Source organism: Sitophilus oryzae, unplaced genomic scaffold, assembly GCF_002938485.1.
Source record: "Sitophilus oryzae breed Bouriz unplaced genomic scaffold, Soryzae_2.0 scaffold_1297_pilon_pilon, whole genome shotgun sequence".
Classification (NCBI taxonomy): domain Eukaryota; kingdom Metazoa; phylum Arthropoda; class Insecta; order Coleoptera; family Curculionidae; genus Sitophilus; species Sitophilus oryzae.
Genome location: NW_022145945.1, coordinates 5,689,314 through 5,713,797, shown reverse-complemented (window position 1 = coordinate 5,713,797; position 24,484 = coordinate 5,689,314). Strand labels below are relative to the sequence as shown.

At 31.9% G+C, this 24,484-nt stretch overlaps 1 protein-coding gene across 1 annotated transcript in view; it reads left to right on the top strand.

Moving 5' to 3' along the window:
* Positions 1–23,947, top strand: part of LOC115874444 (synaptotagmin-12) — a 53,468-nt gene extending 29,521 nt beyond the window's left edge. Inside the window, exons 3-10 of the mRNA XM_030889605.1 lie at positions 8,603–8,877; positions 10,885–11,090; positions 13,066–13,240; positions 16,054–16,261; positions 18,586–18,720; positions 20,623–20,754; positions 20,819–20,938; positions 23,653–23,947. Coding sequence (XP_030745465.1) covers positions 8,603–8,877; positions 10,885–11,090; positions 13,066–13,240; positions 16,054–16,261; positions 18,586–18,720; positions 20,623–20,754; positions 20,819–20,938; positions 23,653–23,829 — 1,428 coding nt within the window. The 3' untranslated portion in view covers positions 23,830–23,947. The remainder of the gene's footprint in view (positions 1–8,602; positions 8,878–10,884; positions 11,091–13,065; positions 13,241–16,053; positions 16,262–18,585; positions 18,721–20,622; positions 20,755–20,818; positions 20,939–23,652) is intronic.
* The last annotated feature ends 537 nt before the right edge of the window (positions 23,948–24,484 follow it).

The window sequence follows — 24,484 nt, the reverse complement described above, 5'->3', positions numbered from 1 at the left end:
GGCAATTTCCTGTTTTCGATAGTTCCTATCTAAGATAAATTGTACGCATCTTTCGATAGCGCAAATTTCAGCCTGAAGGATACTGGGGTAGGTGCCCATTGGTTCGGAGTATTCAGTTTTCGGCCCAAATACTCCTATCCCTGTCCCTGCTTTGGTTTTGGAGGCATCAGTATACCACGTAATGGTATGGTCTTTTATATGCTGAGTAAGCGTTTCTTTCTTCCAATCCTTTTTATTACTCAATACTACAGTGAGGTGTTTCTCAAAGTTGTAAATTATTGGTATGTCATCCACTGGGAGTTGGAGAAGTGGAATTTTCTTTTTGAGGGTGTTCCAAGCCCCTGACCTGAAAATTCTCCCAGTACTGTTTCCGTCAATGACCATTCTAATCATTGTCGCATTGGCATAACTACCGACGACAATATGCAGTGGTGTTAGGTCTAGAGTGACCTCCATTGCTGCTGTTGGACATGTTCTCATGGCACCTGTGATTTATGCAGATACATGCCAGTCTCTGTACTTTGCACAGGTTTTGCCTTGCTGTACGTTGCTCTAGTTTTGTATACCAAGCAACTGCTCCATAAGTAATCATGGGTCTTACTATCATGATATACATCCAGCGCAAAATGTTAGGGGCGCAGCCCCACCTATTTCCCGCCAGTCTTCTGCATATCATGAGAGCTTTTGTGGCTTTGCTGGTAAGGTATTAAGGTATTTGCAGGTAGAATGTATTAACAATAATCGTACGACGCGGAGGATTCAAAGAAACTGTAGTTTATATTGAAATTAAAGTTTTGGGAGCATACGTAGTAATCTAAGAGCTAACAACATTTTCGGGAAAGTATTTTAAGAAAGCTGGATCTTTGGTATATCTTTTACTATGCATGAACAGCATGCGGCCCCGTCTGGCTCCCGATACCCGTTGCGTTCACTACTGCGCATCGGAAGAAGATCCTATATTTTTTTTTAATTTAGTCCTATAAATTCTAGTATTGAATATAAATCGAGCATGTCTCCATAGCGCAGTGCGTAGTTTCCGACTACGAACCGAGGATTCAGAGTTCGAATCCGGGTCAGGGCAAAGACTTCTTTATTTTATTTTCGTTTATATTCTGATAATAAAGTATTAAATAATTTTAGTGATTCAAAATAAAAACAAATATTTAATATTTTACTATCAGAATATAGACGAAAATAAAATAAAAAAGTTTTTGCCCTGACCCGGATTCGAACTCTGATAACTCGCTTGATATGCGGAACCTCTACGCACTGAGCTATGGAGACTTGGTCGGTTTATATTCAATACTAGAATTTAAAGGACTAATAAAAATATCGGATCTTCTTTCAATGCGCAGTAGGAAACGCAATGTTCTAGAGAGCATAGTAAAAGATATATCAAAGAGCCAGACGAAATTTATGATTAGTTTAAAAAAATAAAAGTTCCTAAATTTCTCATTTCAGTCAAATAACTATCTACTCAACATGTTTATTTTTAGTCAATAATGACATGTATTGACTATTTCCATTGTAAATATCTTAAGAATGCTTGCTATTTTTTACGTAGAAAATCACGGAAATGTATATTTTTTCACTCAGCAGTTTTATACAGGTACGGACAAAAAGTTATTACTCTTCAAAACAGTTAAAACACATGTAAGTGGCGCCCCCTACAAATAGGAGTCATTTTGACATAAAAATCAAATTTCTCAAGTAAAAAAATTCCCAGACACCAATTTTCATCCAAATATTGATGTTACTTCAGAAATTATTTGGAAAAAATCGAAATAAAAATGAAACTTCTACACCCTGTATCTCCGAAACTAAGCATTTTAGGACATACATTTATATGATTTTTTTTACTTATTTTTATCAGTATAATATGCTGCCGAAGTTTTCGGAATACAGTTCGGACCACCCTGTATAGACTTGACCCAAGCTTGACCCGAAAAGTTATACAGGGCGAGAGAAAATTAATATTGAACATTGGTCACCTTTCTGATATATATTATACAAGCTCGCTGATATGTATGGAAACGGTGTTTCAGAACAATTTCCGAATTATGAAGTTTTGGTTTTGAAATGTTTAACGAAAATTTTGTAATTTCCAGACTTAATATAATCTCATTTTATACATCTATAAATGCTAACTTGAAAACTAATGTCAAATATTATTAAGTATCACGGTTTCCGCAGAATAGCATCGTTAAATGAAACCAAACACATCGAAATTAATTAAATCGAATTGTTTACATAATATTTTCAAAAGTTAATAACTCGGAAATGGTTGATTTGAGGTACATTGCGTGTACCTCGATTTTTGCTTAGAGATGAAGGAAGAACCGAAATATGGCAAGAATATACAGGGGGTTCTATTTAAAAAAATGAAACTTTGATGTGCCACGACTTTATGACCAACGCTGTATACTTAAATTTATTACCCGCTAATAGATATCTAAAAACCCTATAACTTTTATATTTAACTTTTTGCGGTACCTCTTATATTTTACTTAGAAATCGACTGATCCCATACATATCAGCGACCCTGTATATGTCTCTTTAAAATTCTATTAAGGTTGCCTATCCCTGAACTAACAAAAACTTGTACAGTATGTAAAAAAACAGGAAAAAAAGATTGTTATAACAATCATATCATATGCCCTTTTTCTCTATGTCAGAAACTTCCTAAGTCGTTGTACAGACTTAGGAAGATTAAAAATGAGCCAAAAAATCGCAAAAAATGCGTAAAACACATATTTGAAATAGAAAACAAAACATGGAACTTTTTCAGATTACTGGTTCACTCTTAATATATAGTTTACTAACAATAACGCTACAAAAATATTTTTTTAATAAATGGCAACAAATTTTGTAATTAATCTGAAATATGTACTGGTTTATAAAACTTTTTACTAAATTGCTGCAAATATACAATTTCTCTAATAGAATATTTGTAAATATGTTCGAAAATAATACGAAATGTAAATGGAATAAAGCTTTTAAAAGTATATTGAAGTTGTATGCCCAAACATAACATACTTTTGAAATCATATATATCTGGAAAAACAAAGCTCTAAATATTATTAAATATTATATTCTATATTTTTAGGCAACCCCAATATAGCGCATAATACTTTTTGCAAAAAAATTAGGAAAATGTATATTGAGAATTATTTTCCAATGCCTAAGCCGATTAAAATAAATAGCCTGAATATGCAAGTTGTTGTAAAATGTCTACGCTTGAAAGGGCGATTTATTACTGAGAAATCGATTCGAAAACTTCGAGCAACCTGTTATAGTACGAGAGCTAGCAACGTATGAAAAACAAGTATTTTAAGACGTAAAGACGTCTTTGATATATCTTTTACTATGCTCCCTAGAACAGCATGCGACCCGTCTGGCTGCCGGTAAACGTTGCGTTCCCTACTGCGCATTGAAAGAAAATACTATATTTTTATTAGTCCTTTAAATTCTAGTATTGAATATAAAACGAACATATCTCCATAGCGCAGATCGTAGAGTTTCCGCTGTTTCCGAACCGATGATTCAGAGTTCGAATCCAGGTCAGGGCACAGGCTTTTTTATTTTATTTTCGTTTATATTCTGATAGTAAAGTATTAAATATTTGTTTTTTTGAATCACCAGAATTATTCAATACTTTATTATCAGAATATAAACGAAAATAAAATAAAAAAGTTTTTGCCCTGACCCGGATTCGAACTGTGAATCCTCGGTTCGTAGTCGGAAACTACGCACTGCGCTATGGAGACATGCTCGATTTATATTCAATACTAGAATTTATAGGACTAAATTAAAAAAAAATATAGGATCTTCTTCCGATGCGCAGTACTGAACGCAACGGGTATCGGCAGCCAGACGGGGCCGCATGCTGTTCTAGAGAGCATAGTAAAAGATATATCAAAGAGCCAGCTTTTCATCGATCGGTTCCTGGTCGGAAACTCTACGCACTGCGCTATGGAGTCATGTTCGATTTATATTCAATACTAGAATTTATAGGACTAAATTAATAAAAAATATAGGATATTCTTCCTATGCGTAGTAGTGAACGTAACGGGTATCGGCAGCCAGACGGGCCGCATGCTGTTCCAGAGAGCATAGTAAAAGATATATCAAAGAGCCGGACGTCTTAAAATACTTTCTCGAAAACGTTGCTAGCTCTTAGACTATTACGGGAACTTCGATAAACATATAGTTGCCTTAGCTATTTATTCGTATTGGTAGAACTTCTTTGAAAATCCCTTTTAACTGATTATTTTATATTCTTCTCGTCTAAGGAAACAAGTATTTTAGATTTCTTGTTTACTGATTCTCCTAAGAAGATATATATGTATATAAAAGACGTTTTGTATCTCATTATTCCATGTAGGTATTCTATTAAATATTATTCGTTATTCTAATGTTATCGGTTTTTTGTCCTCAGTTCCTCAGTTCTTAGTGATCTTCGGCAATTTAAGAGTTCATTTCAGTAGTCCGAAAAAGTAGCAAAATAAGCGTTCGGCATTTAACGTTTTATGTAAAAGTGACTAAGTATTTTTACATAAATGAAGAAGGAACTTAAAGATACAGAATTATATTATATCCGTATTGTAGCACATTTTTAGGCAACTTCTTTATTTTTAAGATTTTAAAGGTCAAACATCAACAAAATATTCCTTATCTTTGAACTACATTTTCTGGAATATAAAGACATAATTTAAAATGCCGTTACAATACGGTAATAGATTGAAGTTTTGTGATTAGAGTGATATATAATTTATATGGTTTTGTAACAAATTGCTCGCTATTTTAGGGTAAATGCTGAAGCTCTGCAAACCTTAATCAAGCTTGAATCAAAGTACGTGTGTTTGGAATTTTGGGTATGGCTTAACACGACAGGATAAAATGGATTTTTTTTAATTTTATCTAGTGAACCCATTCGAAAGTTTTAGTCTAGTATTTAGACTTACAAATTGTCATTTAATGTCACCACATACATACGAAATAATAAGGAACCCACTGGCACTGGAAAAATAAGTACAAAAAAAATCACTGTTACTCTACAATACTCTTTACTCTTAATAATAAAAAATAACGTAAAATATAAAATTTTAAATGTTAATTACAAATTTACAACAATAAACTCAACCACAATTAAGAAAATTAGTATTAAATAAAAATGATCTGCAATAGTTAATAATATTTAAAAATAATAATGGCTTGAACAATCCTCATTTACTTCAGTTTTCAGTAGTCACAATAAAATATTGGTGATAAATAAGTAAATTTGGTTTTTGAATAGTTTTAAAAGACAGCAAAAACAATTATTAAAGTACATAAAAAATATTAATACAAATATCTAAGTATCACTACAAAACAAAAAATAAATAAAATATAAATAAGTATATAAAAATAAGTTTGCAATAGTTTGCAAATAGTAACAATAAACTTGCTCAAAATAATTCTACTGACAGAAGTATAATCAATTTTCTTTAATCCAGCTATTAATAATATTTTTTTCCTTGATATTTTTATACTCATTTATGATTTGGAATTGCTCACTCCACCTTATGCTCACTCCACCTGCTGGTCTACCACAAGTAAATAAAAAAATTAAGAAAACAGCTACAAATCACCAGTGAAACAGCTACAAATTTATTTTAACTGTAGAACTCCCCTGAGCTTCTTTATTGTATTTTTAACTCTACAAACTGATGGAGAATTATAATATTTCTCGATTGCTATTTTAACCTTTCCATTCTCGGCGAGTTTTGACCTAGTCTGTTTGTTCTGGTTCATTCTGTTTGCTTTATAGCTTCAAGCATTTTACTCAATTACTATATTAACCTTTATAATTCTCAGATATGTATCATATTCTGCCGTCGGCAGTTAAAAGGCGGCAAGTGACAAAACCATAGTTTTGAGAAAAATGGCAAAAACTTTGTGATTTTGTCCTTCGCTAATAAGAATATATACATTCGATTTTATTGTTCAACACTAATTGGATATACTATATTTAGTTATTAATAGGTATTTTTAGACAATAGAGCAAGTTTTGTTTAAACAAATGTTGGTTAATTCTTTCTTGCTTTATTTTCTGTATTGAATACAGTAAGAAGCTGAAGTTAAAAGGCGGTAAGCGACAAAAAACTGTTCAAATGCCGCCTTTTAACTGCAAAACCTTTGACGTGCCGCTATTTAGAATCAAGTAAAATATGTTAAGGTTTTAACTTAAAAAAGATAAGTTTTAAGTAGCATCTATTTATTAAACACAATTTATTTTTCAAATTAATAGTGATCTTGCAAATTTTAAGTAGTTTTATGAAAACAGTTATATAGTAAAAGGAATAATTTTAGGTATAACAGGGTGGTCCATAATGGATTGTTCTGTATACATTCTCATGCATTTTTTGTTTGCTTTCGGTCATTTTATAAACTAGAGAGTTGTTTTTGTTGTTTTACTTAGAGATATAACAAAAATGGTTAATTGAGAAGTGTCACCTCAAAAATTTTTGCATCCGGCGCAAGTTTGGTGTCTGCTTTTTTTTTGTTTTAAGCAAGAGGATACGCCGATACTCTTCTACGATACGATCCCAAAAACCTCTAAAACCCAAAAATAAATTTACACTTCTGATCGATATACTATAGTATCCAAATTAAAAAAATAATAGCAAGGTTTTCATTTTTATAATATATATATATTTTCCTGGCTCTAAATTAAGCTTAAAATTAAAAGAAAATTGAATGGATGAGTGAAAAATCTTTTCTTCAATAAATACAATAAATAATTTATTTATTGCCAATTAATTCGAAATATGAATATGAAACAATTAAACATTAAGATAACTCATAAATATATTTGTAAATATACTGATGTACCATTTAAAAGAAAAACTTATGGAGGCACTATAATAGTACTTATTTAATTAATGATACTTAATTTAATTAATAATACTTAATTATTGATAAATTTTACTAATTCTAACTATTATATATTTTTTTTAATTTCAGGGGTGAAATTTATATTTTGTTTACACGTGACACCAAAATTAGCTACAAATCCATCATATAAATATGTATTGAATAATAAATAATATATAATAATCTAAAATACTTATAAAAATAGTTTAAAAGCTTACCTTTGCAAAAAAGCCACAATCGATATTATTATATTAAATTATTATTAATCACTTTATATAAGCCGAAAAATGCGATGCGTGCCTGGATTCGCAATCGACTAATTCATCTCTCGCGAAATATACCGCCTTCTTACTACCAAATTTACGTCCGCGTCAAAGTCTGCGTGGTGATTTTGACCCTTAAAAAGGGCGCAATAGTCACATACCGCTTTTTTACTACAAGTTTCGTAACGTAATTCACGATCTTATTTAACGAATAGGGTGGTTTAAACAATGCCGCCTTATAACTTCAAGTTTTATGACGTATTTGATATCCATCTTTTAGGAATAGAACAATTACTGTCTAATGCCGCCTTTTTACTACATAATATGCATCATTACGTCATCATTTTTTAAATATAAATGGAATATTATTTGCAAGAATGCCGCCTTTTAACTTAAATATTTACACTTGCCGCCTTTTTACTTCCAAAATGGTGACGTTATGTCACTTGTCGCTTTTTTCAAATTTCAAAAATCGTAGAAAAAAAATATTTTTCAAAAATATTTTTGAATATTTATATAGAGTAGGGTCACATTAGTCTAAAAATGCAAAAATCTCAAAATTGAAAAAAATTCACTTGCCGCCTTTTAACTGCCAACGGCAGTATTGTCAAGAACCAAAAATTAAATCCCCTAGTTGGGATTATATTAATATGGGAAAAATTAGTTAATATACATATGATTGTAGCCAAATTAATATAAGTCTAACGTTTGGTTTAAATAATTTACTACTTTTTTATTGTATTTTTAACTCTACAAACTGATGTAGAATTATAATATTTCTGGGTTGCTATTTTAACCCTTCCATTCTCGGCGAGTTTTGACCTAGTCTGTTTGTTCTGGTTCATTCTGGTTGCTTTATAGCTTCAAGCATTTTACTCAATTACTATATTAACCTTTATAATTCTCAGATATGTATCATATTGTCAAGAACTAAAAATGAAATCCTCTAGTTGGGATTATTTATTATATATACGGGAAAAATTAGTTAATATACAAGGTGAGTTTTGCAAAGTGCAAATATTTTTAGGGGCAGTATATTTCGACCTCAGAAATATGATTATGAGGTTTTTTCGCGAATAAAATTGTTTGAAAAAATTTTTGGAATTTTTTTTAGTTTTTAGTTAAAAACATGATTTATTGATAATATAGCAACATAGGTAGTAGATTAAATTTACAAGAAAGAAAACCCAGAAAAGATCCAGTCGATCTCAAAACTACAAATAAAAAAGCAAAAAAAAAACATTTTTTTTGGGGAATTTTGGGCTTACTGGAAAAACGGTTAAGACGAAATATGTTTCTCTTAAAGAAATCTACCAATCCTGAAAATATTTGCACTTATTTACGACTCACCCTGTATAATTTTAGTTAGCCAAATTAATATAAGTCTAACCTTTGGTTTAAATAATTTACTTTTCTTTTCTCAGGTGCAGTCTGATTCTGATATCCAATTGGACTGGACCAGCGGTAGCTTTAAACGATTTGACTCTGTGGATAGAGACTTTCGCATATCTATAGCTACAACAAGTTTGACCGATTGGCAGGTCAGTTCCGAGGAAAATGACTTTATTCCACCACAACCCCTTCGACCTGCCCCTGTACCTACCAGCATAACGCTGCCTTCAGTCAGTATAGAAAAAAAAGACGAATTAGTTGAGGAGGAAAAGGATCAGAACAAGACAACAACCACCAAAACCAGCAGGTAATTATTACTTATTTTATGTTTGGTTATCATAATCTTATTGTACGTGATTAACATTTCTTTTTTATTTATTTCAAGACATCTCATATAATATTTAAAGTACTAAATTAACAATACACGATAAGTCTTAAATAAGTGCAAATATTTTTAGGAATAGTATACATATTTCGACTTCAGAAACTCGTCTTTGAGTTTTTTTTTCGCGAAAAACAATTTTGAAATTTTTGATTTTTTTTAAATTGATTTTTTTAATTTTTAGTTAAAAATCATAATATCTTGATAATATGACAACATAGGTTATAGATGTTACTAGTAAGTGTAACAAGAAAGAAAACCCAGAAAAGAGTGGTCCATTGGTTCTGAAAATTGTAGCAAAAAATTGATTTTTTTTTATTTTAAAGTATAGTAACTCGGTTATTTTAGACTTATTTGAAAAACGGTAAAGAGAAAATATGCTTCTTTTATCAAGATCTACCAATCCTGAAAATATTTGCACTTATTTCTGACTCACCATGTATGAGAAGGTTGCAATAAGTAATCAAAACTTAATTTATTGCAAAAAATGTCTATACCTATGAAGAAGAAGAAGTGTTTACAAAAAATAACAATTTTATTTTGTAGATTTTTCTTGCAGTGCAGTGTCGAAAAACCCATAAGAATTTTTTTTTTGGATTAATTTATTGCTTCGAACAATGCGCACCTCTATTATAAATCAGCCAATTATTTGCTTTTCTATAGAACCCATAATTAAAAATCAACAAAGGATCACTCTAATGAATGAAATCTATAGCTTATTTCTTTTTTCCAATTAAAACATGAAAAAAATGCCTTGGGCCTTTTAAAATCATAAAATCAACGTCGCGTTAATATATGAACGACCTACATCAAAGCTTTTTGTTTTATTAAAAGTTTCCAACAAAAACAAAAATATGACTTTTATGAAGGGGTTATTAAAGTGGCATATTCAGCTTAATGACCTTTTTTTGATAATTTTTTTTGGTAAAAGAATGTAGAACATAATAAATCACTAATATATTTTGTTTTAGTGGACCGATTGTTATAACTTTTTAAGCAATATTTAGCTAAATTGTTTGACATTTTAGTATCTCTCTCTAAATTAGAAATGAATGTTTACATCATCTGTCAATTATACGAAGGAAAACAAAATATTGAAAGTTTGGAACACCCTGTGTGATATTTTAAGACAGCAAGGAATTTAAAAATCATTTTTTGATCTAGGTACATCCTTTCTCGATAGTTTTTTTGTTGGTTCATCTCAATAGCTTTATTTTTGTTGGAGATATTCGATTTGAAGAAGAGACTAACATTTTTTCGTAATTTTTACATTAGCTACATATTCCTTAAAAAATCATCAAAATCGGCCCACTAAAACAAATATATTAAACTTTAAAATACGACAAAATTTTAAAGTGTCCGTAAATTTTATATTTTTGTTAGTAATCTAAATGCATTGAACTGTAACTAAAATAAATATAATTTTTTTTACCAGAAAAGGGATACTTTTTTTCAAATGCTCGAGAACTAGTTATTCACATATTTTCGTAACATTTTTAAGCAGACAAGTCACGAAAAGTAACCCCACTTGAAAAATATCTTTTGTGCATCTTATCAGACTGTGTGTATAAAACATCTGGATTATATCACGTTTTACCACTCCAAATATAGTACGTTTCCACCTTTTTTTACTTTATTTTTAACGAAACGGTTTTCTTGCTTTTTTCAATCGCATACTTAAGATATTAAAAATATGAAGAATTACTCATTATGAAGAATTAAATTATTTTCGTGCAAGCCTCAGGAATATTGATGAAAAAGCAAAGGAAACTAATGCTTTACATTCAGAAAAAATGTTCGCTCATCAACCAATTCATAAGAAATGTTTAATTAGTGTATCCTTCAAGTTGAAAAACTTAAATCTATTTTTAAACATATTATATAATATTTAGTTCATTTCATATTCTAATAAAAGTTATTTTATATTTTCAGAGGTCTTGTTATTGAATCCACGACAATATCGCCAATCCCCAGACCAGTCAGCTCTGTAAATGTGGCAACGTTGGCTTCCCAGTCTTCGTTTCCTGTCAACTTAGATCCTCCACCCCCTTCGCCATCTCGCAACGTTTCAAGGACTCAAAGCGCCCCCTTGAAGCTCTCATCGGCAGCTACTCAGCAGCAAATATCCGAAATAAAAGGTAAAAAATTTAAGCACTTGTTGATTAAAAAGAGTATACCATTAATATTGCAAAGTATATTTTATCCACTCATAGTATAGGTCTATTTAATTTTTTGATTATGTAATGGGCATTTTGTTTACTCACTTGTTTCGTCGAGCTGCTTGAGTCCATTTTTACTTTTGATCAAATCGGTGTGAGAAGTTTTGAAACTATAAAATGTTGTTTTGGGAGAGTTGAATATCCGGGAAAGTTGAATTATTGAATGTTATTGCACCTAACAACCACGTAATTACGCCCTTCTTTATGTGTTAACATTTTTTCGACAATTTTATTAACATTGAAATTGTCACAACACAAAGCGACGCCCAGTTCGGGTTCCTTTTCACTTAATTTTTCTTACCCTAAACAGCGTTACATCACAAACAATATATAGTATGTCCACACTAAAACTGTCCTATAATGCACTTAATACATGGAAAACAATATAAAATTATGTATTTGTAAACAAACTGAAATCTACTGGGTATAACATATGGAGTGTAGAGATGAGGAGAAATATATCTTATGTGACTTTATTTGAAAAAGTGGTCACAAAGATGGGAAGAATAAGAGTTCACCAAATGACCACAGTGGCGCTAATGACGCATAAATCTAAAAAATGAAAAGTAACCGTAGATAAGAAAATAAAAGTAACATTCAAACATTACCCAAAAAGCTTTGTTTTTATTTTTTAGAACATAAAACAATTATTTTATATATTATCTGCTGAATAAAAATTGATAATTTATTTCATGTGACATGAAAATAAAATTTGTATTTTTTTGAAACCCGCGCCTTCACGTCAAATATTTATCTCTTTGAAATTATTTCCTGTTCTAAAAATTTTCGGCGCATATTTTAAGTTTTAGATTTTTGCTTAAGCAGCACCATCTTAAGTCTTTCTTTTTTATGATCCATTTTTTAATGCACGAAGATCTTTCTCCTTCTCCACACTCCATAGTACAACACGATGATGCACAACATGGCGGCTAATGTCAAGTTACGAGGCAACCTGTTTAATTTAATTAGTGATGGGAAAACCCGATTAATTTCAATAATCGAGTACTCGAGTTTCAAGCGATTGCAATAACCAAGTGATCGCTCGAGCGAAATATCACTCGTATTTAAAAATACGGTTTTTCACCCGTCGCTTGTTGTAAGTACTCGTTAACGCCAAGCGCCAAGCAGTAAGTTGCGTGCGCAGTGATGAATGGCAAGTAGCAAGCGGTGTTTGATTCGCTTAATCACTTGATTTATCGTTTATTTCAAAGCATTGTCGATGTAGGTCGTAAAATTTTGTTCCTCAGATACGCAACGGATAAATATATATACGGCGTCGTATAAATTTGCTACCTGCAATGTATGTAGAAAATTCGCTCGGCTTTTTATCGAGTATGTCACATTAAAATCGGATTTCAATTTATTTCATTCTAGGATCGCTTGCGTTCGTCGCTTGGTACTCGTCACTTGCATCGCTCGTTCATAATCGAGTGATGCCGAATGCGAATTTTCGCTCGAGATATCCCATCACTATATTTAATAACTGGTTCACGTTTTCAAAATCAAAAAATAGCGACTGTCTTACTCCAAAATCTGATAAAAATTTGTAATGCGGTGTAAGTACCGTATGATTGAAAAAAAAACGGCGTCCAGTTGGCTGGGAAATGACGATTGATGGCATTTCCCATTTAAATTTACATAAAAAATGACAGCGATCTTCATTTCATAGCCATCTCTGACGCCGTTTTTTTTTCGATCATACGGTAGTAAAATAATAGTTTATCAAAATAAGCTGTTTTCAATAACAAACTGTCAAACTGTCATCAAACTAACTATTATCACAGCTATTATTTTTGAAGCACCAACTTGTTGATATCTTATTTATAAAAATATTCAATTGAAAATGAATGAAAACAACAGCAGATCTTTAAATAAAACTCCCTTTCTATTCAAGATAAGTCCGGTGACGTTGGTGCCAGCAGCTCCTTCGAAGAGACCGATGTTATTTCCGACAACCTAAAACGAGCCCTGTCCTGCGACAGCGTCTGTTCGGACACCTCCGTGGCTTTGGGTGACCTGGAGGACTTGAACGTCAGCGGCTATTTGTGTATCGGCCTAGAATACGACAGGTATTGTGAGCGATAAATTGTGTTTTGTCTGTATTGTCGCATCAAATTAATCGATACAGGTTAACCAATACTTTAATATGTTGAAAACGAATGAGTGTTTTGTCACAGAAACAGAAAATTATACATTCAGATCCAAAAAACGCAACGGAGAATGTTTTAATCAAGTTTAAAGTGTTATATTTTTTTACTTTTAGCCATATTTTTTATGATTTTTTTAGCAAACTGTATATAAATCTATTAACTTTAATTCATAAACTCAGTTTTCTATAAACATTAGTATTTGGTTTACTATACCGGGTTAATTGAAGTTTTGTTTGTTACCCTATCTTTAAAACATCCTTTGCAATAATTTCGTGAGTAACTTTTTCTAAAACATTATTTATCGATCAGAACCGTGTCTCCTGAGCATTTTCTTTTTTGATTCATGTCAACACGTGCCTTGTTAATTTTTAAGAGCGAAATGAAGTTGCCACGAATAATTTGCAATTTTCTCAACTATCATTACTTTATAATGTTATTTTTTAATATCTCTAAGTGGCTTTGGTGACTATTATCGTAATGTCGTATCGATACTGATTAGAACTCTTTATTAAAATTTAAAAAACGTCAAAATGTAACTATACAGACTTGGTTTTTATAAATATTAGTAACACTAACAGAACTAAAATGATGTTCCTGTCTTCTGATTTTTGCTCATGTTACCCTATACTAAAATAAATCACGCAGATTGAGCTACAGTCGTATCGATCAAATTTGCATCCATTCATGGAATCGAAAAGCAGCAAAATGAATATAATTTGAACTATTCCAAATTTGCATCAATTATAGAATTCCAAAAAAGCAGCATGAAGACCTAGGCCATAATCCGTAAAAAAATATATATGTAATGTCTATTTCAACTCTTTTAAATCGAAGGACCTTTATAAGTAAAATAAGTTTCGCTGGTTGCAAATTTTCAAGTAATTTGTTTATAAAATTATTAAAAAACTTACCCAGATTAAAGCTTGGTTTCTGTTTCGATCTTCGTTATCCCTGTGGATATAAAGGATGGACAAAAAAGGAAAAAGGATAACCGAATTATAATTGATAGCCACTATGAAACCGTTATAAAAATAACCAAGTCTAATTGAATAAAATAAATCTCAACCTTTTCGTCAGAGTGCCCATTGCTGTCTCTATTGAAAACTAATACAATTCTTATAATATATCTATCACAGTGTTGGAATTTGGAGACAACAATATTTAACGTTAAAATAACTGCAGTACTATAACTACTATAACTAAAATAAAATATAACAATATACAGGGTGGTCTGAACTGTATTTTGGAAACTTTGGCAGCATATTCTGCAGGTAAGTAAGTAAAAACGTTCGTATAAATGTATGTCCTAAAATGCTTAGTTTTGGAGATACATGGTATAGAAGATACATGGTCTGGAGATACAGGGTGTAGATTTCATTTTTATTTCGATTTTTTTCCAAATAATTTCTGAAGTAACATCAATATTTAGATGAAAATTGGGGTCATTGGGGTCTGGGAGTTTTTTGACATCAGAAATTTGATTTTGATGTCAATATGACTTCTATTTGTAGGGGGCGCCACATATGTTTTAATTGTTAATAAGAACAATAACTTTTCGTCTGTACCTGTATAAAACTACTGGGTAAAAAAATATACATTTCCGTGATTTTTTACGTAAAAAATATCTCTCAGTAAAAATGGCTACGAGCAACCGTTCTCGAGATATTTAGAATGGAAATAGTACTCAATACATGTCATTATTGACAAAAAATCAACATGTTGAGTAGATAGTTATTTGACTGAAATAGTAAATATGGGAACTTTTTATTTTTTTAAATTTATCATAAATTTTTCTTTTTGAAAATGATGATAATAAAGTTTCTGTTGAACTTTTGACACAAAAACATTTCAAATTTATGATTTCTTTAATAACTATTTAGTCAAAATGTTTAATTTATGTCAATGACGACAGGTATTAACAATTTCGATTCCAAATATCTCGAGAACCATTACTCGTAGCGATTTTTACCAAGAAATTTTTTTCGTAAAAAATGTCGTAAATATATATTTTTTCACCCAGTAGTTTTATACAGGTATGGACGAAAAGTTATTACTCTTCAAACAAGTTAAAAAATATGTAGGTGGCGCCCTCTACAAGTAGTAGTTATATTGACATCAAAATCAAATTTCTCATGTCAAAAAACTCCCAAACACCATTTTTCATCCAAATATTGACGTTACTTTGGAAATTATTTAGAAAAGATGAAAATACACCCTGGATCTCCGAAACTTAGCTTTTTAGGACATACATTTATACGAACTTTTTTACTTGTTTTTATCTGGAGAATATGCTACCGTTTCTCCGGAATACAGTTCGGACCACCCTGTATATATCAACTTATCGAAAAAATACATTTAACAATTTAAAATATAAACCAATACTTTCCTGACGACCCAATCAAAGTTAATTTAAATAAAGAAATCAGAGAAATGATCGCCGATTTAATTTCCACTAAAAAATGTTTAGTCGCGTCACAATTAATTATTGTTCACATATTTTTGCGTTGTACTATAAATTTAAATAACTACAAATTCTGTTAACTGTCCACTAAATACAAGCTGAACTACTAGTTTATATCATATTTAACCAGATAGCGCCCTATATAGCTTCAATAAGTGAGTATTCCCAATTACTAACAGTATTCCGAATTTACTTGCCCTCATTTACCTCTAACAATTTCACTGCAAAGTATATTTTTTAAATTATTATCTATACCTTTTATTCTCTACAGCGAAAGTTGGGATTTTATCGTCAACGTGTTAGAAGCGAAAAACTTGAGCGGCGTGGCAATAGTAGACGGGTTCATGGACACGTACGTCCGAGTGTCCTTGCTTCCCGACAAAGAAGCGACCATTCAAACTAAAGTGTACAGAAGCACCAGCAGCCCTAGTTACAAAGAGAGGTTTCTATTCTCGCTGAATCCAAGGGAGCAAATGCAGGTGAGTCGAGGTCAAGGGCATAACAAAGAAGGATAAAGCTTTAATAGCCTTGGCATTGTCTATTATTAACCGTGAATAGGACAATGCGTTTTATTCAGGAGACGTGTAAAAATATTCGCATAATTTTTTAGTTCATGAGACGCACTTCTTTTAACTTTTTTTCAGTGAATATAATTAGGCTGTATTCCGTTGCAAAACCAGGCGAACCAGACCGGTAAACTACGGTAAAGAGCGGTTCCTGAAAATTATCGGTTTGATACGGAACGGTTTGGTAAAATACTGAAAATGTCAAATGTTGACGTTTTCTAAATTTCAATAACTTTATTATAAAATTTATCTTTTATGCGTTTTTAATGTATCTATTTTCTGCTTTTATATTTGCTTCTTCTTTTCAATGGAGTTTTATATTGAAAAGTACTTTATTAATGAACTGTTAAACTCGTTAGACAGCTCAAGTGAAGATTTGCAGGTCCAATATTAAAATAGATCAATAATAAATAAACAAATCTAATCAATATTTATATATTTATAGCTTACAAAACATTCACGATTACTGGTTGTCTTATTTCTCATGTTTTCTTTAAATGTTCCTGACTTTAAGAAACAATGGCTGCATGATAAGTTTAAATGGTCCTAAAAAGTCATTCTATTTAGTTAATGAAATTTATTTACTTCTACTACCTACCTCCATTGCTTTTGGATATGAATTCAAAATATTGCTACAAATTTTAGAAATTAAATGAGAATTTCACTCGAACTTCCAATATTTGCTTCATTTCTGTCACATAAATGACATTGGGCGCGTTCGGGGACGGTCAGCGGCTGAGTGGCTGAGTAAAGGCGGGTTCTCACTTGTCAGTTTCGCTGACGCAGTCTGACTGATTCATTATCAATGACAAATAAAAAACAACGATTGTATTCACACGTTTCATGTTTTGCTACATTCAGTATTCAGTTGGTCCAAACATTCTAATGTGGTGATTTCGTATAGACATGAAAATGGTTAAAACAAAATTGAAACCAGGTGTTCGCGAAGTTTGTTTACAATTAGCAAATGAATTACAGAATATTCTGGTGAATCAGAAAAGAAAAAAAAAACGTCGTTGGTGGTCAGGTCCTGGATATTGCGAAGAAATAAACGGGGTGCTAGTGAAACTATATTAAAAGAATTAATTAACTTAACTTGTAAACTGCACAAATCACGAAAATGTAGTTCTCACGCTTCAGTTTCTATTCATTATTCGATAATGATCAGTCAAAATGAAAAAAAGTAGAACTGGTTTTCACTTTAACTGAAAGTACGAATATACTGATCATTTAACATGAAAATGTGTTCTGACGTTCATTGTTTGTTCAGTATCACTGAATCAGTCAGACTGCGTCAGCGAAACTGACAAGTGAGAACCCGCCTTAAGCGGTTTCCCTAAACGGTCTCTTTTTTCACGCAAAAACAGTCAGCCGCTGAGCAAAATACTCAGCGGTAGGTCAGCCGCTGTGTTCCCTGAACGCACACATTGATTGACAAAGAAAACGAGAAAAACCAGACTTCTCGCGCTGGTTACACAAAACATCCCCCTTTAGAACTTTTTCTTTAATGGCCATAAGCGGGAGTAAAAGATCAACCGCCCGAACAAACACTAGAGGCGCCACCGGTCATCAAATGGTGTAAAAATTGTCTAAATTTAATCATCTAATTTTGACACAAGGGGTCGCGCTTAACTTTTTTAATTTTAATTCAATATTCATTGTTTTCAAACTATATTATTAGACTTTGTTGTATTTTGTGAATGTATAAATGTTTTCTAAGTATAAAGTTGCATTATAGTAATTTAAATTATATTACATACATATTTAAGATTCAAATATTCTGACATATATGTCAGTTGCCGTCTAAAATGTCATCTTGATAACAAAAAGTTAGTTATTGTGAAAAGTAGTTAAAATCATGTTAAAATATTAAAATTTACAGGTTATAATTAGATATTTTATATTATTTCAACAACAAACACATAATAGTACAGCGTAATGTTGATATGCAGGTCCAAAACAAAAAGTGCCGTTATATTTTTCAATTTTCGTTGTCAGCCGCGGAAGCTTAAGTGTTTTAAAAATATAGTATTAAGTGAGGGGTTCAAAAGTCAATCAGTGTAAGTCAATCACCAAAAAACAGAATTTAAAAAAGTTTCTTCCTTTAATATTGATTCCAGATTATTTTTTTTCTATTATCTCAACTCAATTGGTGATTGACTTGTGAACCCTTTGGATATGCTTCTAAATTGTTATGCTATACAGTATTATAACTCAATATTATAACTAATTTTTAGAGAGCCTTGTGTTTTCAACTGTACGCCACAGATTACCAATCGCACACCCTTATTGGCGAGGGAGAACTTCGACTGACTGATGTATCTTTAAGACAGCCGGTAACGACCTGGGTAACATTAACTGACACTGGACAGGTAATACACATTGTAAAATTTATATAGAGGTTTTGTACAGGGTGGGTCTTAAATAAGTGCAAATATTTGTTTACCCTAACACTACTATGAGTTTTTTTTACGAAAAAAGATGTTGAAAATCGTGCATTTTCTTTTAAAATTTCATGTATATTTTAGAATTTTTTTTAGAACTGTCTGTTCACTTCAAATTTGCGCCCACGGTATTATTTCTTAATCTCTGATATTACCATAGTTACGGCTTTGCTCTATGGTATACATATTAATCGGTTTTAAAACGTTCTTCGACGACTTCCGATGCTTTTATTCTTTTTCTCCAGTTCTTGCGTGGTCTACCCCTTTCTCATCGCCCTGCTGGTTTCCAGTTCAGGATTTTTTTGGAAGCCTCTCCTCTGACATTCTTTGTGCGTGGCCATACCATATTAATTGTTTCGTTCTTATGTTATTAGTTGTTCGATTGACCCCCATAATTTCTCGAATTCTGTTGTTCGTACATCTTTCTCTTCTGGATTTACTTGCGGCCCATCTCCAGAAATCCATTTCTGTAGCTTCCAGGGTGCACACAGCCTTTTAACTGCCATACCTCGCTACCATAGCATTATTATCTATACCTATAACGATGCTTTTAACCATTGTGCTGTATATTTGACGTTTATTGGATTTAGAGATGTTACTCTAGACAGTTTTCGAAACGCTTAAAAAGAACCACCGGTAGCCGCTAATTGGCAAGAATGACATACGAAATGTCCCATTCAACGTATATCCCTAACGTCACCCGCGGCTATCTTACGGACGATAGACATAAGGAAAACGATACCGTTACGCATGCGTTGAAATGGTAAATTTGTCTCTATCTTTTTCTCTCCGAAACTGGTTCATTTCATTTCACATTTGATTATGACATTGACATCAAACCCATTAATTGATTGCTTCTCACTTATATTTGTATTATACTAAACACTAAATTAAGCTTACTTGGGACAAATCAAATCAAAAGTTAAGGACAAAATATTTTATAAACAAAGGAACAATTAGGTTAGGGCTAGGTACGTCGTACGTCCAGCGACGATGACGTTTAACTTAACGCTAACAGCAAGCTGGTCGCGTCGAACGATTCCAAAAACACTTTTAAGGAATCTGACAAATAGCGGCTAAGTTAAAGTATACGCCTATGTTAAGCGTCAAAACGAATACAACATCGAAAACTGTCTACTATCCCACAAGACGCCATTTAACATAGAGATTGCCTTTCTTCCATGAGCGTTTCTGTTTCTAATGGCTTTATCCAGTGCCATCCTTTGAAATGTTGGCCCTACTCTATGGTTACGACACTAGGGATGCAAATACAGAAAAAATCCGGTGGCTTTCAATTTTTTTTAAAAATAAATCAATTTGTTTAAAAAATTTTAAACTCGGTTATTTTGGACTTATTTGAAAAACGGTAAAAGAAAATATGTTTATCGAGTTCTACCAGCCTTCAAAATATTTGCACTAATTTAAGACTCACTCTGAATTTATTTAAAAGTGTACTTTCAACGAAATTCAAAATATGTTTTTACTAACTCTTTACTTAATTCAACTTACAGTAGGTTTCGGTCAGTAGTATCACTGACCGTTTTTCATGTGTAAACTTTTCACACTTTGGATTTCAATGAAATCAAAATTCAATCAATTAGAGGTGAGCAAAACATATTCTCAAATAATATTTGGACAACCATTTAAAATAGCACATTTCTAATGTTTATTGATTTTTTGTTGTTGAATCTAAATATTAAGTTTAGTTTTCATGCATCCAATTTTTTTCAGTGGAAACGTCCAAAATTCTCGCGGTTGCATGAAAACTGAGCTTAAGTAAAGCATTTTAATAAATAAATGTCAAAATATTTTTTCGTTTTTGTTTGTCAGAGAGGCACAGAGTTTGGTGAAATAATGTTTTCCCTAAGCTATCTACCCACAGCGGAGAGACTTACAGTCGTAGTTGTCAAGGCCAGAAATTTGAAATTTCAACCTGGGTCTTCCGGAGAAGTATTTGTTAAGGTAAACAGTCTCTTAGACCAATTCACATAAAACAGTTTAAGCTAAACCCGTATCTGTATTACAGGTTTATTTAATGGTACAAAATAAGAAAATCAACAAGAAAAAGACTTCAACTAAAAAGGGAGAGCACTGTCCTATATTTAACGAGGCCATGATGTTTAGTGTGCCTGTTCATGCACTTAATGTAAGTACCTACAGTGCGTATAGAATAATCAGTTGTTTTATAGACTTTAAATAATTTCTGAGTTCTCAGTACAAAGCTGTCACGTCTCTTGTTCTATCAGCGATACCAAATAAACTTTTAGTTGCGTAATAGAGGGCGCGATTTTTAAATTCATTGTTGCCAACCATGGACATATTCGACTAGAATTTATATTTTCTGCTGAAGATTTAGGTGGTAGCTTTGCTGTAAAAAATGTCAAGTTGCCACATTTATTTATTTATTTCCTGACATTTTCATTCGTTTTGACACTTTAGTTTCGTATTATGAGTTTTTGGTTTAAATATATTGTGTTGTGATACTTTAAGATTAAACATTTTTACTAGCAGGTCTTGCAGTAGAACATTGTTCTTTTTACAACCTCTTTTAGTGCGAAGTGTACGAGATAGCTTAATAGCCGTTGCAAAAAACTCATCGCTACCTTATTAGAATATTTTCAACGGGAAAGTGATAGTAATGGCCCTTTATGTCCTTTAAGTGCTGTTAAGGAGGAGAGTTTTGTTGGTGTCAATAATAACTGTTGATATATTTATAATTAATTTATTTTTGTTTCATAAAATATTTAGATTAAAAGAAAATAAGTAAAAATGGCAAGGCCGTGCCGGTCAAGCTTAGTAACGTGACTAAAAGTTTATTTGATATGAACTATAGGTATACCGTGCTGGCAGCTGTTACTTTTGGGTCGGAACTTACATGTGTGGAAGTAAATCGCATAGGGATCTTATTAAGTCGGACTGAGAGAAATGCGAACGTGTGCTGTTGCGGCGTTGCCGGTACGCCTTTCCCTATGAGGTAAAGTAAAATCACGATCGCAAACCGCTTATTTTTAAACGATTTTTTTTTTCGAAAAGATAACTGGATAAAATCATTAGATATGTTTCAGAGCATCTGAAATGGAATTATAAGGATATCGTTAAGGTGTCCATTTTTTATAACGATAAAACGTCAGTAATCGCGATAATTTAAAAACCCAACTTTTTAACACATAACGCGCAAGAACCACTTTAGATATTGAAACTTTTTTTTGAAGATCGGATCTTTTACAATATGTAATAAGAAAAATTCGATAAGGTTGTTTTTTTCATTCAAAAAGAGCAGAAATGTTAAGAAAGTTTTTGAAAGAAATACAATCAGTTATTTGTTATTTTTAATAGATTTTGAGATATCGATTCATTTTGAATGCAGAGTTCTAATAGCGCGACCACTGTCGAATACCAACTCAATTTCACTTATTTTTACCAAAAATGCAAGTGTTTCTAACTTGCACTTAAACATTTTCAAGCTCTGGGGAAAATTACACCGACTCGTTAATATATAAACAAATAAGGTATCGCGAGACGTAATTACCTAAATCGTGAAGCTGAACGCATGATGTACACCTTTCCCTAGAACTTTAGGTACAGACCACAAACATTTAGATTGGCAACTCTCGTCATTTATCGAGAACGCGTTTTACAGCGCTCGGTGACTTGAAGACGTACTAAAACTTCATTTTTCCCGCCAGGTACTGGGAATTTAAAATTGAATTGCATTTTTTAGTTTTCAGTAAAATTTAACTTTTATTTTACAGAAAACTAAAAAAAGAAACAGTATTAATTCTTTCACGTTTAGAAAAAAGCGATATGTATATTATATATCTAATAAGACTGATAACGGGACTATAATAATACAAAAATCAATATGAAACACAACAATTTTATTAACAATCATCAAATAATACTATAATATTATCCATTCAACATTTGAATAAAAAATAATTCGTTATATAGATTAGTACCTTACGTTATAGACATACACATTATACAGACATTTTACATTATAATATAAACAATATTTATCAACAAAAGCAATAAAAACATTAAACTTTATAAAGGGACTTGTTTAATTTTATTTAAGGCTTTTATGTTTTACTTTATTTTTTTAAATTACTTCAAATGCAAGATCTCCTGGACTTGTATAACCCTAAAAAAATACTACATATACGAATTTTTAAACGGGTCAAAAACATAAGTACACTTACCTCTTTATCCATTGGCATACTATGCAAAATCGACGATTTGCTAGTGGATTTACAGCCCAACACACAGCAATATAACACCATTTTTAAAAAGTCAACACAATAACACTTCGTAACAATTACAAAAATTTAGATCGAACCACGAAGAAACCCAAAGAACGCCGGGGATAGACTGAAAAATTTTAAAATTCAGCCGGTCGCCCGTCTTTTGAGCAGGTACCAATCATAAAACAGAAAAATTCTTATTGGCTGTCGCTTTCCCCCACCAGGCGACACTAGCGCACGGTGTCTTGAAGTCGTACTAATTTCGTGGTTGCTTTCGCGGAGAGTGCGCAGGGCCTGGTATTGACAGAGGTACTGATTGGGTCGACCGGTGGACTGTGACAAATCTGTTATATCCCCTTCCACGTTTCTTAGCAATGTGCGCAGTTTCTCGATTTATTTCGTGCCTTTGGCAACGTGTTTACTGTTCTCTCTTTGTTCAGTACATTATAAACGCATTGTACTCTTCTTACATACGGAAATCTCGACCCAAGACTAACCTTTGCCAGTCTTTAGTATTTGTATATATTAACAGAAATACAAAAAGGCGTATTTTACATTTTAAAAGATGGTGATATACAATTTATACTTCACTTGACATTATTATTTTGATGTTCAGACAATCCAAATGCGACTGACGGTGGCTGAGGTTTCCTCAGAAGATAATTCCAAGGCCATCCCACTCGGTCACGTGATAGTAGGTGGTCAAGCGACGGGCAGACCCTTGAGCCACTGGAACCAAATGCTCATAGCTTTAAGAAAACCGGTAGCAATGTGGCACACTCTTAGAAAATAAATAATCGTATGTTTACCGTCTTACCTCAACTTGACAGCTACAAGAATTGATTAATTGTATTCCTAGATCATATATACTTATATGTTCTAGGATTGTATTTCCTATACTGCTGACAACAAAATGATACCCCTAAATTTTAAACTATACAGGGTGGCGCACCTCATTCGCCTCGGTTGATTATACGAAAACGGAAAGATGTAGAAACAAAATATTTTATGGGTATATGTGGGGAGACAGTATGCACAATTTAAAATTATTTTAAAATATACAGGGTGTTTCATAACTTAGATCCATACCAAAGTTATATTTTTTCTTATGGAACACCCGGTATTTTATTTCATTTTTGGATTCTTGGGCCCAAAAAAAGGCATTTATTATAATGGTTAAATATGTTTAAAATCTTTAGTTTTTGAGATATTTAAAGATATTTAAATTTGCATGGCACAATAGAATCGACTATTAACACCCTGTACATTACTTTTCAAAATTAATTCTTATGCTGAGTTTAAAGGTAGAGAAATAAACTTTACTGAAAAATGGTATTGGTTCCTTAAATTTATACAGGGCTATCAAAAGTTGCTGATCTATTTTAAGGATATATTTTATATAAAAACTTCGTTATTTCAAACGCAACACCCTGTATTTTTTTAAATAA